Here is a 14,896-nt window from a genome sequence, read left to right as displayed (position 1 = left end):
CTGCTCCTATTTTAAAATGCTTTTATCATTGTCATGGTAGGAGGGGGGAGGGGGAAACCAAAAGAAAACTTTAAACTTTGTTTCTCCTCTCTCTTTTTTGATTATCGTCTCCCTTAACAGTAACTCCCCCCCCCCCCCCCATCCCCCTCCTCTTTTCCTCCACCCCTGTTCTTTCTTTAGTGCCAGTCTCTATCTCTTCTGTGTCTTAATTGCATTTGAAATTTTTTTTCTGGCGTAATCTCGTGATAGCCCGGAGCTTCAGTATCTCCCTCACCCCATCCCCTACCCCCACCCTCCATTTCCCAAATCCCCGCCAGTCCATTTGTGCCCGGCCTCGGGCAGGTTGGTTTCCTGGGCTGCCCTGGAGGAAATATCAGATGACCTGGCACTCCACCGTAAAACCCAGGTCACCGGGGAGGGCTCCTCTCACCATATCCATCCCGTGGCCCTCCTCTCATCCACTTCCTGCTTTCAAGTGCAGGGCAAGGTCAACACTTTGAGGATGTGTTCCCCAGACTTCACCACGAGGCAGGCTGGAGGCGCTGCACTCTTCTCTCTTCCCTGACTTTGCCCCATCTATTCTGTTGCATCTTCCTGCTCTCTCATATATTCATTTCATTAGCTCAAGCTTTTACTGCAATCAATACCGTCGCTAAAGTTAGTTTTTCTAATTCAGCGATTCATTATGTGGCTTTTTCATTAGCGTCACTAGAGCACCAGTATAACTGGAATAATACTGTAATTGACAAACATACGCTGTAATTGTTGAATCCTATTTTTGGGAAGGGGGGAGTAAAGATTTAAATGGCTGAGCTCACAAAGAAAGAGTCATTACTTTGTTTTTTGTGTGTTTTTTTTTACATAATGTGTCGAGTCAATGTTGGGTTTTAAAAAGTGAGATTGATTTCTCAGACAGTGATGTAACTGTTGGTATTTAAATGTAGTGGTGGCACAGAAGGGAATGAGCCTCTGTTTTGTTGTTGTTGTCCTCCCAGCTCCGCGTCGTTCGCGCCTCTCATTTTCCGTCGGCTCAAATGCGCCGCGGATGCAGACGGAGAGGAGAGAGCCATTATGGATGGTGTTTAGAGGCAGGTGTCTGATGCGTCCTGAGATAATGCCAAAAGACCCCTATCTCTCCTTCTAATGGAACAGCGACAGTTGTTTCAAGTGATCAGGTCTGCCGGCCGAACGCCGGAGCGTCGTCCTCTCAAGTCCTCTCCTCTTTCCCATAAATCAAAGATGCTAGTGAGAGAGAGAGAGACTCAGAGGTAACGGCAGAACAATCTGGCCTTGGGTCACCCAGGGACAGGGAAGCTACCGTAGAGTATCTCTGACAAACGTTGGCTTCCTTTTTAAGGGCTTTCGTGCAGTAAGAAAGGGTCTCGTGAGATTCATCGGACCGGTCTCCAAACAATTGTCATCACGGCTTTGAGACAATCAAAAAAGTCAAATTGTTTTTATTTACTGAGAGTTTACCGCTCCTTCTCCCACGTCCTCCTCCGTCCTTGATGCAAAGGAGTAAAATGGGATGAATATGTTGGTGTCATCTCCAATTTCCAAATAGCGAGACATTTCAAAAGCTGATTCTCTCCGGAGAAAACGTTTGTACCTCCTGAGTGAGAATACCATCTGAAAGGCGAGACGTTGAAAGCCAGTCATCTCGAAATGAAAATGTTCTGACGGCGGCTTTCCTTTTCACCTCAGCGGTTATGGGGGGAGAGAGAACAACAAAAAAGAAAGGAAAGGAATGAGAGTGAGTCAAACTGGAGACGGTGCGTGCGTGTGTGTGTGTGTGTGTGTGGAGGATATGAGAGGAGAGGCACACTGATGAGTCTGGGAGTGACGCCTCCTGAAGAGCATGTTAATAACGTGCCAGGCCCAGGCAGGTAACCAGTAAGCAGGCCCTCTGATTGTTACACGACAGACTGAAACACACACACACACACACACACACACACACACACAGGCCCGGCTCTCCATCTCGATCCGCCCCGAGACTGCTCAGTCATATTCTGTGACGCCCCCCCTCCCCTTCCCCCAACCCCACCCCGTGCTAACAACGTGTCGCAGCTTTTTGCGGAGACAAAAAGAAACAAATGAGATTGGTTGGGGTACAACAAACAGCTCCGGGTTGTTCTTTTTACCCTGTAAAAAATGTTTTCAACCGGCGTGTCAATTAGAGGAGACGTTGCTCAAACTCACTCTCTGGATCACCGGTACAGCTCGTGTGCTGAGTGTTTTATATTTAGAACAAGCCGAGGAAGGTAGTTTTTGCCTCAATTTAAGCGGTGCGGAATACAGCTCCTCCCGCTACAGTATATATAAATACATATAAATATAAATATATATATATATATATAAATATATATATATATATTTATATATATATATATATATATAAATACATATATAAATATATATTTATATACATATATAAATATATAAATATATATTTATATTTATATTTCAACAGAACCATGGAGATAAAACCCCAGCTAAGATCATGTCAATGTAGAGGCTGATGCATAAATGAAGGGAAGTTCAAACAGCCTCCCACAAGCAGGGGTCTAACCTGTGAGGTAGAGAGAGGTGTGTGTGTGTGTGTGTGTGTGTGAGGGCTTCTTCTGAATATTTCCCCAGTGAGGGAGAAGCAGACCAGAGGCACTGAGGTCAGCAGACAGAGTCCAGAGCCCATTGACAGCTGCTGGTTTGACTTTGATGCACCATCAGTGCATCTCAGCACACCGCTCTCCCCCTCCCCCCTGCACCTCCCCTTCAGCAACCCTCTCGCACTAACCCGCGAGCGTGTTTGTTCAACCCGAACACACGCTCGCCTCTCATTATGCCGCCCATGCAAACTTTGTCTCTTTGCAGCTGTTTAATGGCCGCACGTCTGTTTTTGTTTGTTTCCTCACCATAAGATGATTGCACCTTTATGGTTGGTCGGGGGGTTGGAATAATCCCCGGCATCTGTTCGGAGAGGGAGGGGTGGTGCAGAGAGCCAAGAGGTAGAGGCTCACTTCTAATTTTTTTGTTTTTGTTTTTTTAAATACGAGACCACGCGGCCCACTATTTCATCCTGTGCCACTGAGACTCGGGCTGTGCCCGGTTTGTAGAGACAGGAGTGATGGAAGGGGCGATGCGCTAACAGGCACAGAGGTTACTGAAGGAGCTTCCTGCTGCCTTTTATATGCCTCCTAAAATGAGCCCAGAATAGCGGGGATTAATCTAATCACTGCTGTGTCGGACTCATTCAGTTAGAAATGTATGAGGAGAATACTGACCAATACCAACACTGAAGCCTGATTTTGTCTTTCCTTGTGAACATTGCAGCCAACATTACACTTTCTCAGAGAACACGTTCTCATCAACGAGGTTGCAGTCTGAGGTTACTGTTATACTTTTCATCGCTTTATTGTTTTAGTTCTGTCACAGCAGAAGTTATAAAGGAGAGGAGCAGCCCTGAGCGCCTCTCAACAGCCTCATCCCCTTCCTATCTTTTTTTGTTCTTCCTTTTTTCTCTCTTTCCTCAATACAAGACTCCATCTTGTCATGGCTTCACTGCCTCCGGTCATTATGGCAAGAGAACAGGAAGTTAATCAACGCAGCATTATCTCCCAGCCTGCACCTGGAGGCAAGGGTGCCATTCATGCTATACCCCCCCCCCCCCTCTCTGTGCCGGGACCCCCGCCAGCCCGGGAACCCCTCACACGCGCCCTGCAGCGTCCCGACGGGCCATCGCCTAGCGTGCCGCGTCTCTGTGCCAGGTCTCACTTGTGACACCGCCTCGGCGAGCCAATCGGAGCCTTCCCGCCGCAGTGGCGCATAGTTGAGACTGTGTGCATGCAAAAAAATAAAAGAAAGAAGAGGGAGCGAGTAAAAACAACTGGCTCTCTTTTTTGCGAGCGCCATGTGCCGCCTCGTGTGTCTCGTGTTTTTCCAGTTCCTGGCCTAGAGGAAGCTGATCCTTTGGGAGACATTACTGCCCCATGTGGACGGGCAGAGTAACAATACATTTTAAAATGTTATTTCATACCGAGACGATATTTGAACAACATATGCACGCTTAAAGATTTGTTGACACTCCGACACGAGGAGCGCTGCACATCCTTAGAAACCGGGGGAAAAAATGATATTTGTGTGCGAGATGACAGCAGGTCTGGCCTTCTGACAGTCTGACAAATGTTCTCGCCGAGGAGTGCATTGCCAGCTGTCGCTGGTAATCATGAGGTTGTCTACCGGCATCCAAAGTGCTTTTATTTCTGCCCATTAGTTTGGTGAGAAAATGTCCGATTGTGGTCAAGCGTGCTCCCATCCTTACACTCTCTCTTTCTACACAACTGATTCCGAAGGATCTCCACCTTTTTTTTCCTTCTTCCCCGTGAAGTAGCGGTGCACACACATGTCAATATTGTGAGACTGGCGTGTAATTATTATTCAAAGGTTAAAGAGTGGATTGATCCGCAGAGGAGTGTCAAGGGCAGATCAAAGGGATTTGGGGGAGGATCGGACCAAAAATGTTAAAAGCTGCTCCCTCTCAAACACGGAGACATCAATCTTCCCGTGAGCACCTTGATGTCCTCAGAGGGGAACTTGATCAAAGCTTTCGGGAAACAAAGATGGCCTCGGAAGATGATCTGACCTCAGCTGCGATCCACTTCTGTCTTTCACTTTACTCTTTTACCAGTCTCCGTTTACCTGCCTGAGCTCCCCGGCACTTCCCCTCGTTTCCGTGTTTGTGCCGCTGGTTAGGCCGTCTGAATATCAATGAAGCGGTCTCACCGATGTATTACAAACACAAGAGATCGGTGATTAAAGATGACATATCTAAGCCTCGCTCCCTTCCCCTCTCCTCTCTTCTCTTTTTCCACAGGAGATCGCAGCTTACTTGATAACATTTGAAAAGCATGAAGAATGGCTAACGACGTCCCCTAAAACAAGGTAAGACCATCGCCCCTCTGCACTAATTTAAATCACAAGTTAAGAATCATAGCCCGGAACGTAATACATTCAGAGTCCAAATCTCCATTTAAAATGTTTTTTTTTATACAGTATTAATTTCTTCAAGACCATTTCCCGTATGCACAGCTTGCAACCCCCCTCCCCCTCCCCCCTCTAGTTCAGTGTAGGATGTTAAATATTACAGACTGCTGATGGCTGTTCGGAGAAGTTTACAGTTTGCAGATGAATGATAGAATATTAATATTGACTAATAATTGCCTCTTAGCGAGCCAATTAACATCGCATGCCCTGTTGCAGCATCTGCTTCGAATGGTGTGTTAATGTGTTCCTGTCTGTCCGCACATTCACCACTCGGCTAATAGCGGAGGGGGGGGGGGGGGTCAGGTGTTACACCCACATGTGGCACACAAAGCCAAAAGCTACTGTAATGTTTGAAATATAATATGGGGAGGGGGGGGGGGGCAGATACATATAGGTGCCAATTTGCAAATGAAGAGCACGTGTGGCTTTCCAGCAAACACCTGCGATTTAATGTCAGCCAATGAACCGGTATCGCGGCGGGCATTGGCCGCGATGTAATTATGTCATCTGCCGAGTAGAATAATTAATAATGCACGAGGCTTTGTAATAGCATTTCTCCACATTTGACAAAGTAGCGGACGGCCCTTTGTTTAAGTAGCTTCGTCGTGCATTGACAACCCCATCGGCCTCTTTGGGGCCGTCTGGAACTTCACTGCCGCACCGTCGGACCACGCGATGACTTCACCGCTGCAGCAAATGCAGCCCACTCACATTTCCGATGCGTTCGTGAATCGGCCCACAATGTAAAACTTTTCTCCCTCTTTTTTTCTTTTTCTTCTTTCCCCTGGCATTATTAGCAGTCCTCATCCGTGTGCAAATGGACCCTGGGCCCGGTGACATAGAACCCATTCCTCTGGTCCCTCTCCCCCCACCCCTCCTCTCTTCCGATGCCTCGGAGGGACATTGATAATAGTTCCGCATAAAGACACTGCCAATTAGAATACATTCTCTGGTGTAATTATGGAGCATGGGCCAAAAGAGCACCGAGGACACCTTTTTCTTTCTTTCTTTCTTTTTTTCCTTCTTCTTTTTTCTTTTTTTAGCAAGAATGTCCTCTACTTTCCGACTCACCCTAAATAAAAGTGTTCGATAGGGCCTGCAGAGTTGGTATTAGACTCCTCGTTAGTGCTCTCCCGGGCTGGCCTCGACTTGGGGAAACTAACACTGGTACGATTTTTGTCGACCAAGCGATTATTTAATTTTAATAACAGATCTGTTTTTTCCCCACAAAGAACCATGCAAAAGCACCACTTTAAATTGTCTGTTTAGCGAAGACGGTCTGATGCGTTAAATGAGATTCAAGATATTTGTATTGTCAGATGCACAGTTGACAGACAGCTACTCCGTACAATGACAAATATACTTTGCTCGATCCTCTCCTACCACACAGTATTACAATAACTTAAAATGAAATAAGCCATTCAACCAGAAAAAAGCATACAAACATGAATAATAAATTAAAGAAATCTCATTCGACTAAGACCAGAACAACCAATTAGTCTACTGATCGACTCCAGAACATACATGTGCGCTAATCTCGCTGTAGAATGGTAACAAATATTCAGAAAAAACTATAAAAAAAGGGTGGAGATACAAAAAAAAAAGAGGCTGTGAAGAGTACTAGATCATTGGCATCCTCCAGCACAAGACTGACACTGACACCTGTGAGAGATGTGAGAGACTTTTGATCCAGTGCCGTTCGAGTCAAACGCTCCTCCGGATGCTCGTGGCCACAGTCTGTCACCTCTGGCTGTCTGTTCTGCCGCCGTCTCAGCTGCCAGTGTTCTCAAGGGGTTCAAGCCCTCGCGTCATATCTCAGTGCAGGTGCTGATATCTCGGCAAATGTGTCACCGGGGAGCATCCCCTTAGTGTATGCCCGCGATCACCCCGACAACATCGACAAGGCGCTCCCCGTGTTTTCGAGGAGCCGCGGTTGCAGGACAGGACGTTGCTCTCCGTGTGTGTTTCTTGACAAGGGAGACCGGGGCAGAGGGGTTGTTGTGAAGTGTTTGTGTTTTCCTAGATGTCAGAGAAAGGGTACGGCGCGGTGATGGATGTCGGGGCCAGGAGAGGTTGGGGGGGGGGGGGGGGGGGGAGTGAAAGGCTGCGGCGTGTATGTGTGATTGATGAGAGGTGACTGATGGCTGGCCTCGATATGAAAAACTTTCTGCTCAAGGTCACGGGTGAAAGGTCAAACCGGGGACACCTGTGGCTAAGTGCCGCCTTATCGCTTGTCGTCGCGCGACTGCGGCTGCGTGTGGGTTGACCTCGAGGGAGAGAAGGCTAAGTAGGCTAATTCCTTCCCCCTGCCGGCGCCTGTAGACGGGTCAGCGGGGCACGATGGGAGGCACAGATGAGCAGCAGGGTCATGCACGGAGAGGCGCTGCATGTAGCGACTCTGACGCGTGCGGGCCGTAAACGTGGTAGCGGGCAGCAGCCAGAGCTCAAGGAGCTTGCGCTCGCTGTTTGACCAAGGTGACACGCGACGCAGGACATGCCCTGAATAGAGACGGCGTCCTGTCAGGCGGAGGGGGGACCGATCACACGCCAGCGTGCTACGATGCTCATGCGCAGCATTCAGGCTCACACAGCAGTGCAGCAGCCGGTGTTGTCTTTTTTGTTTTGTTTGGGTCTGTTCCCGTTTGTTTATCATTTTTAAAATCTGAAGCGTGCCGGGGGATAGCGGTGGAATGATGAGTGATTGATGTGCCCAGCTCTGGTAATACACATTCCCTTTCAGATAGGAAGTGCAACTGTGCTTGAAATCAATAGCGGCGTTCTCCCACTACAGCTAATTCAGGCCGCACCTGTCAGAGCCGGGGAATATCTTCCCCTACTCGGGCCTTACACTTTAATTTACACCCACAGCCTCGCTGGCTTCCATTTCCATTAAAGGGAGAGCCTGGCATTATGGCTTTAATGAAGGCCGCGGCCAGGCTGTGATTTAAGATGGCCGTTACCCCGCACCTTCACTCCGCAGGAGGGAACGCACTTAAAGGGACAATTAGGATTGTCCTCCTCTACATCCTCTTCCAGATAGCCGTGCTCATTCTTTCCATTTGCCTTTCTTTTCTTTCATTTTTTTTAAAGACGTTGCCATGATGCTTCGGGCTGATGGGATCTGAAGGTGCCTGTGGGAGTAGAGTGAAAACAGAGGGACGGCACGGAAACAATGTGGCGCCACATCTAGACAATAACATCTGATGTGACCTCATCATGGGCATTACACTGCGCTCCCGTGGAGAGCAGGCGTTCGTTGTCCATCAGAGATGACACCAATGTGTCCTTGAGGGGCTTTTCCAGAGGTGTTTGTGTGCTGACAGATGGAGGAAGGGTCGACTATAGAGGGTGTCACTGATTGGTCAGCCCAAAGAGGTAATGGACACCTGTGTGTCTTAGAGAGAAGGCTCGTTATCCTGAGCATCCCCTAAATGGCACGCGTTTTTTTTCACGAGCGGAGCAGTCGCGCATTAGTGTTTTCTTCCCCCCCACTGTTTGCTTTATAGGACTTGTTAACAGCCACCCCTCTCGACACACAACACAGAGAGTGCTTCCAACGCCTGTCACCCAGATCGCTCTGTGTGTGTGTGTGTGTGTGTGTGTGTGTTTCTGTTCTCTCCTGTCTCGCATGAACTGCAAACATGCAGTCGACTTGTTTCAGCTGCCGCCGCGGCGGGCTGTGTGAGCCAGCCGTTTCGACTTCTCCGTAAGTTTGGGACGCGCACGTTTTTACTGGCACTTGCATGAGCACAGAAAACACACACGCCGCGCGCCCACACACACACACATTGTGTATTGGAACCATCAAACAATAAGCACCGGTCCTTGGGGGGCCTCAGCCATGACACTGAACCTCGCCGCCCCCACGTCCCAGCGCAATAGCCCTCTCTCCTCCCACATTCACATCCAGAGCAACGGGCGGCGGCAGCACTCCAAAATGAAACCGAGTCCCTTCAGACAGCTTCCAAAGACAATGCTTTTATTAAAACCTACAGCAGCGGCGCCACCCCAGAGGCGCCGGGCGCGCCAACAGCAGAGTCGAGTCGAACCGAGAGGCGGCCTGAAACCTACTAACGACTGTTTGTTTGCTATTGTGTACCTGTGTGTGTGTGTGTGTGTGTGTCTCTGCGACTGTGTGCGAGAAGAAATGGATCGAGGGGATCGTGTCTACGCATGTGTAAACAGCCGTGCGTGTTCGTACTCTTGCGTAAACGTGGCGACGCATTTGAAAAGGACATTGCGGATGAGCATATGGAGGCATTTATGAATGTATTAAGATGGCATGTGTGCGCGTGATTACCAGGGAAACGGTGTGAATGTGTTTTGAATAATAAATACTGCGCTCGGGTGTGCTGTATTTGTGGTTTTTTAAAGAGTGCTAGTATGTGGGTGAGTCTGCCACTATGAATGAGACCTCCCTGGGCTTATGTGTAAACTGTGTTTCTGTCACCTAGTCTCGCACATGGTGTGAGGAAGGGCCAGGCTTTCTGTGTGTGTGTGTGTGTGTGTGTGTGTACTGTAAGTAGGGGCTGGGGGGGATGTGTAGGATCTGCCTGAGAAGGGGCGTCTGATAGTGTTTGGTCCGAGTGCTTTGTGGCACTCTTTGACTTGCAGACTTTCAGAGGAGAGTGGAAAAAGGCAGGAACAGCTGGAGAGAGAGAGAGATGGGGGAGGAGGGCGGGGGGCAAAGAGAGGGGCACAGAAACCGAAACAAAGGCATGAAAGATAAAGAGGTATTGGATAAGATCACATTGAAACGAAGACAGCGGGACAGATGGCACGGAATCAAGCTCGAGTTATGAAAAAGAAGAAAAAAAGGCGCCAGCATGTCGCGTAAAATGTGAAGAGACTGATGGGTGAGGGGAACCATTGTGATCGTTGTGATCGCTTTCCTCTGCTTGTACCGCTTCTCTTCTGTTTTATTTTTTTTCTTCATACCAACCCTTCATGAGCAAGAAGTATAGTTTTAGTTGCGTAGTGACACGTCTCCCCTGGCCGCCCCACGCTGCGGAGGACACTGTCCCACGCTGCTTCCACCCAATTCAATTAAATTCAATTCAGTTTATTTATATAGCCCAATTTCACAAATTACAAATTTGTCTCGGAGTGCTTTACAATCTGTACACATAGACATCCCTGCCCCAAAACCTCACATCGGATCAGGAAAAACTCCCAAATAACCCCAGTCAACAGCTCCTACGGCGAGGGCGGCTATGCCCACCTGGGGCATTGTGGGCTGGGTGAAATCAAGCCCACCGGGGGAAAGCAGAGAGGACGGGAGTGAGGTGAACCCAGAGAACACAAGGTACGAGTGAATGAAAGAGAGATAACATCTGAAAAAAAAATAGCCATCAAAGGAAAGGTGAATATGATGGAGCGAGAGCAGTTTAGAAAATGGAAACATGTCGATAAGAGGAACGAACGGACGAGCTGGAGATGTGAGGAATAGTGATGGATGGGGTGAGGAGGAGAAGAAATAATGTGGGGCGGGGTGGGGTGGGGGTGGGGGGGGGGGGGAGTGGAGAGGATTTACGCAAACAGCCGAAAGAGCGGCAGAAAGATGGAATCGAGGGGGATTGAGCTGACATAGGGCAAATCGAGAGAGAGGGAAAAAAGAGAAAAGGAATAGAGTGGGTAAACAGCAGATAGAGATGGGGGGAGCTGAGCAATGGATTCAACTGACGGGGAGAGAAAGGGCCTGTGGTTTTGGGGCATTGAAGGGAGAATGCAAACGGTCAATAGATTACTGCTAGTGCTGGGCCAAGTGCCTGGGCCTCCGCCTGCTCGCCAACTTAATAGCGCCTCTTGTTTGTCTGTCCTCTAAAGTAATGCCCAAGCCGAGCCCAAGGAAGCTGGCTGAGCCTGAGGCTAGTGGAAATGGACAGGGGACTAGATATATGTTAGTTCTCATCCCAGCTGCTGTATATTACCCTGGCCAGCATGCCCACCGGAGACCATTCAATAGAACATCGAACATCATCTCGCTTTATCGCCTTTATTCCCCCTGCACTCACCAGGACGGCTGCTGAAGGCCGGAGAGGACGCGACCAGCGCTCTGAGGATTAATTCCGTTAATTGTTGTCATGGAAGATTTCCATGTTGTTCGGGAGGAGAGTTTACGTTTTCAATCAATATGAAAAACAAACCGAGTTCTTGACGGAATCAAAGCCGTCTTTGGCGTTTATTAGCTTGCTAGCGTAAGAAAGTTCCTCAGCCTCGTATCTGTATTTGTGGAAAGATCTTCAATCATACATTGTTGTACACCGCGATTTATACATACAGAAGCGACCCTCGTGCGTCGCTCACAGATGACGACGGAGAAGGAGTGTGTAGATCTGCTGGCATACCACATCAGGAATTAGACATGGCCGATAGATGACGACGGGGGAGGAATGTGTAGGTCTGATCGCCACATGAGGAATCAGAAGAAGACGAGAGTAAGTAAGTCATTTATTTCCATAGGTACAAACATAACGCGTACATAGTGACAGGCATTGACAACAACAACAAAACGTACGGATGGAGGACCGTCCAAAGACCGAGGTCTGGAGGCTCCTCTGAGATGAGGAGTTGGACGGCCCCGCCCCGAACCCTTTAACCCCGCCCCTCCCAACTACGACAGGCACACAAACAGTACACACACATATGGATCAAAACATAAAATGTCGAACAAGCAACAACAAAACAACAGGAAAAAGAAAAGAAAACAAAGAAAAGAAACATCGTAAAAATAATAATAAAGGCAAATGTGAAGAATTGATAACTTAGAAAAATAATATCACGAACCTCAAGATATGTATATAAAATGAAATTTAAATATCTTTCCTCCAGTGTACTGTGCCGCCAAGAGTAGCATCATTGTAAGACGAGGAACCAAAAAAAGGTCATGTTTCAGTCCTTTGTCTCTCTCCACCTTAATTCATACACTAACACGTATTTTTACCATTACATTGTGTGTCCATTTTTTTGGGTTTTGGTAACGGACATTGAAGTGGAAGGTGTGTTTTCACCCGTGCGACAGTGTAGCTTTTAACAAGAGGCTACTTGGTTCCTTAGTTCTGCGATGCCGAGGTTATACAAGCGGAGGAGCGTAGCGCAGCACGCACACACAAAATAAAATGAGCAGCGTGAAAAAAACAACAAGCAGGCCCGGCCTCGCTCAGTATGCCAATATGGAGATGGAGGAGGAGGAGGAGGAGGTGGGGAGGTAAGCAGTGCAGCCAGTGGCTGGCCACAGGAGAGAGGGGATGAATAAATAGAGGAGGAAGTTGATGTCAAGCAGGTGTTCAAGGAGAAAGTGTCAGCCAAGCGGGCCGAGATGGGGAGAAGTGCTGCCTCTGCAAGCCTGATAATAAAAAAGACTTAATTCAATTAGCGCTTCTGCACCGGTGAGCAGTGTGCAGGCTGGCTGTCACGGAGCGTGCCACAGACACGGCGGAGCACACCCTCCGCCACCGAGACGCACAGACGACCAGCCCTCCGCCGACCCAGACCTCCACGATGCTCTCCTGCTTCCCGAGCACACACACACACACACACACACACACACACACACACACACACACACACACACACACACACACGTAAAGTATTATTCACACCTGAGTCACTGAGCAGTCCAGACACTAAACCCTGCCTACTCATCTCTCCTACACTCACGCTGACATAACCCCCCCCCCCACACACACACTCCGCCCCCACCCCTTTACAAACTAAACTTTTTTCACTCTCCTCTCCCTTCACCTCCTCGATTTTTCTATTTTTAACCCCCCTCTGCTCTCCACCAGCCCCGCTCGTACCGTCCTCCTCCTCCTCCTCCTCCTCCACCTCGTCGCTCTGCGATGTCGGTGCCGAGTGGCCGTATGTCAGCCAGTACCGCGGGGATTTGGGAGTGCGAGTCCCTATTTTCGGCCCGTCACGCCCTCCGGTGCCCAGTTGGATGCTGTCCTGTAGGCATATGGTGGTGGAGCAGATCCCGGATCCTGGGCCTTAAGAAAGCTCCAGGGGGCATTTCAGTGTAAAGCCGCCTCTCGTCCCACGCACCTCCCCATGCCAGGCCCTTGAAACCCGGTCTCCCACTCTGGGATTTGGGTGCGGTCCGAGAACGCCTGTTTCCGGACCGGTCACCTCACGGACCCATGGGTGGCGCAGTAGCACCTGGGAGAGACGCGCAGTCAGGTCTTGAAAGCTCCCACAGGAAGGTGGAGGACGGGGGAGGGGGAGGGAGGCAGAGTAGGAAGTGGCAGAGGAACAGGAGGAGGAGGAGGAGGAGGAAGAGGAAGAAAGGACAGGACACACGGCTTCAATGATACCGTTTGCTGTTACGTAAAGAGAAGGAGAAAATAGATCCTGGATCGCTGCCAGAGAGCTGGGTGGTGAATCACCAGCAAAGAACAGGCACGACATGGTTCCACACACACACACACACACACACACACTCACTCACTGGCACACATTCTGTCCCATTTTCTTCGCCCCAGCTGAGCTTCACAGTACAGGAAGTACCACGGATGATGAGTATCCACGTGGCGACATTCTCTGTGGCACAAAGCAAACGGCAGGGCCGACCCCTCATCGTCGAGCGGCCGAGACAGCATAGCGGCAAGGCCCGCTTTGTGGATCACACACACCTCGACTCACTTGACCTTTGCCCTCCACCTGTCTGATCGACGAGCACGGTGCGCTTCCATCCGTCCCTTATGTCTTTCTCCTCTTCGTACTTTTTGTCTGGTTCCCCAGCGACGTGGACAGCTGCTCCCTAAAGAGCTCTGGCACACTGGGAATGAAACATTCGGGTTATTTTTTTTGTACCTGCTTTTCTTCTGGAAGACAGTTATCCTGTTGATTCGGATGCGATGTCTTCATGACTGTAGATTTGTATTAGCCCTGCACACTCCTGCCCACTTCGTCAGTCAGTACTTTACCCCAGGCAAGACCCTTACTACTTTAACTGCTTCATTAAAGATGGGAGAAGATGGAGTGGGTGGATTGTGGTAGATAGCCACGTATTAATTTTACATCAGTGAATTAATCAATTCAAATACAAGTCAATTGATAAATTATTCAAATCTCTTCTTTCTTTTGCATTTGCGCCATGTGCGCACATAAGGGAAGGTGAGAACCATTTCAGATTGGATGATTAATATTCATAACTTTTTTTTAAAAATGAAGTAAAAGAAATAACTATCAATTACATATCACGTTTTTTTTAAAACACTGGTCTAATTAAAAGTGTTTTAGAAAGACTATTCCCACGATGGTGCGATTCCCTTCAATTAAAAGAAAAGAGTTTAATTTCTCTCGTCCTCCTTGTCTCCTTTAAATCACTGTAAAAGCCACAACCATCCAAATCTTGCAGCCTTTTTTTTTTTACATTACTGCTTGACTGATGGAACTCTGAAAGAGATGGATGAATAAGAAGACGATTGATCTCCCTCATCCACATCATAACCAAAGATAATTAACAAGCCAGTGCAAGATGCCTGCCCTCCACCTGCCGTCCACCGCCGCCTCGCTGCAAAGTCTTGTATATTTGTTTACTGTATTTCCAATTTTTCATCATTTCTCAGTGCAGTCCTTCATCTTTTTTTTCTCTTTCTGTTTGCTAGGGGTGGTCCCCGGGAGAGTTATGGGGACAAGTCAGCCGAGATTTAACGTAGTCCTGCGCCTGACCCAAAGGAAAGCACTGCTGGATACATTAACATGATAGCGATATGATTATGTCGGAATGGACATGAAGGGTTTCAATTATTTACAGGTGATGTGCCCGTTGAATTGGCAATGAAGTGGCTCGTAAATTACCCCCTCTGTCTAATCAAGCCTCCAGCAGAATAATGAAGCAAGTGCTGCCAAG

The 14,896-nt window shown here is 48.6% G+C and overlaps 1 protein-coding gene across 1 annotated transcript in view; it reads left to right on the top strand.

The window, feature by feature from the left end:
- The window catches only part of camta1a (calmodulin binding transcription activator 1a), a 299,603-nt gene that overhangs the window by 135,481 nt on the left and 149,226 nt on the right, over nucleotides 1–14,896 (top strand). The window contains exon 4 of the mRNA XM_056422729.1: nucleotides 4,874–4,941. Coding sequence (XP_056278704.1) covers nucleotides 4,874–4,941 — 68 coding nt within the window. The remainder of the gene's footprint in view (nucleotides 1–4,873; nucleotides 4,942–14,896) is intronic.

Source organism: Pseudoliparis swirei, chromosome 9 (genome assembly GCF_029220125.1).
Source record: "Pseudoliparis swirei isolate HS2019 ecotype Mariana Trench chromosome 9, NWPU_hadal_v1, whole genome shotgun sequence".
In the NCBI taxonomy this organism is placed as follows: Eukaryota; Metazoa; Chordata; class Actinopteri; order Perciformes; family Liparidae; genus Pseudoliparis; species Pseudoliparis swirei.
This window is presented reverse-complemented; position numbering and strand designations above follow the sequence as displayed.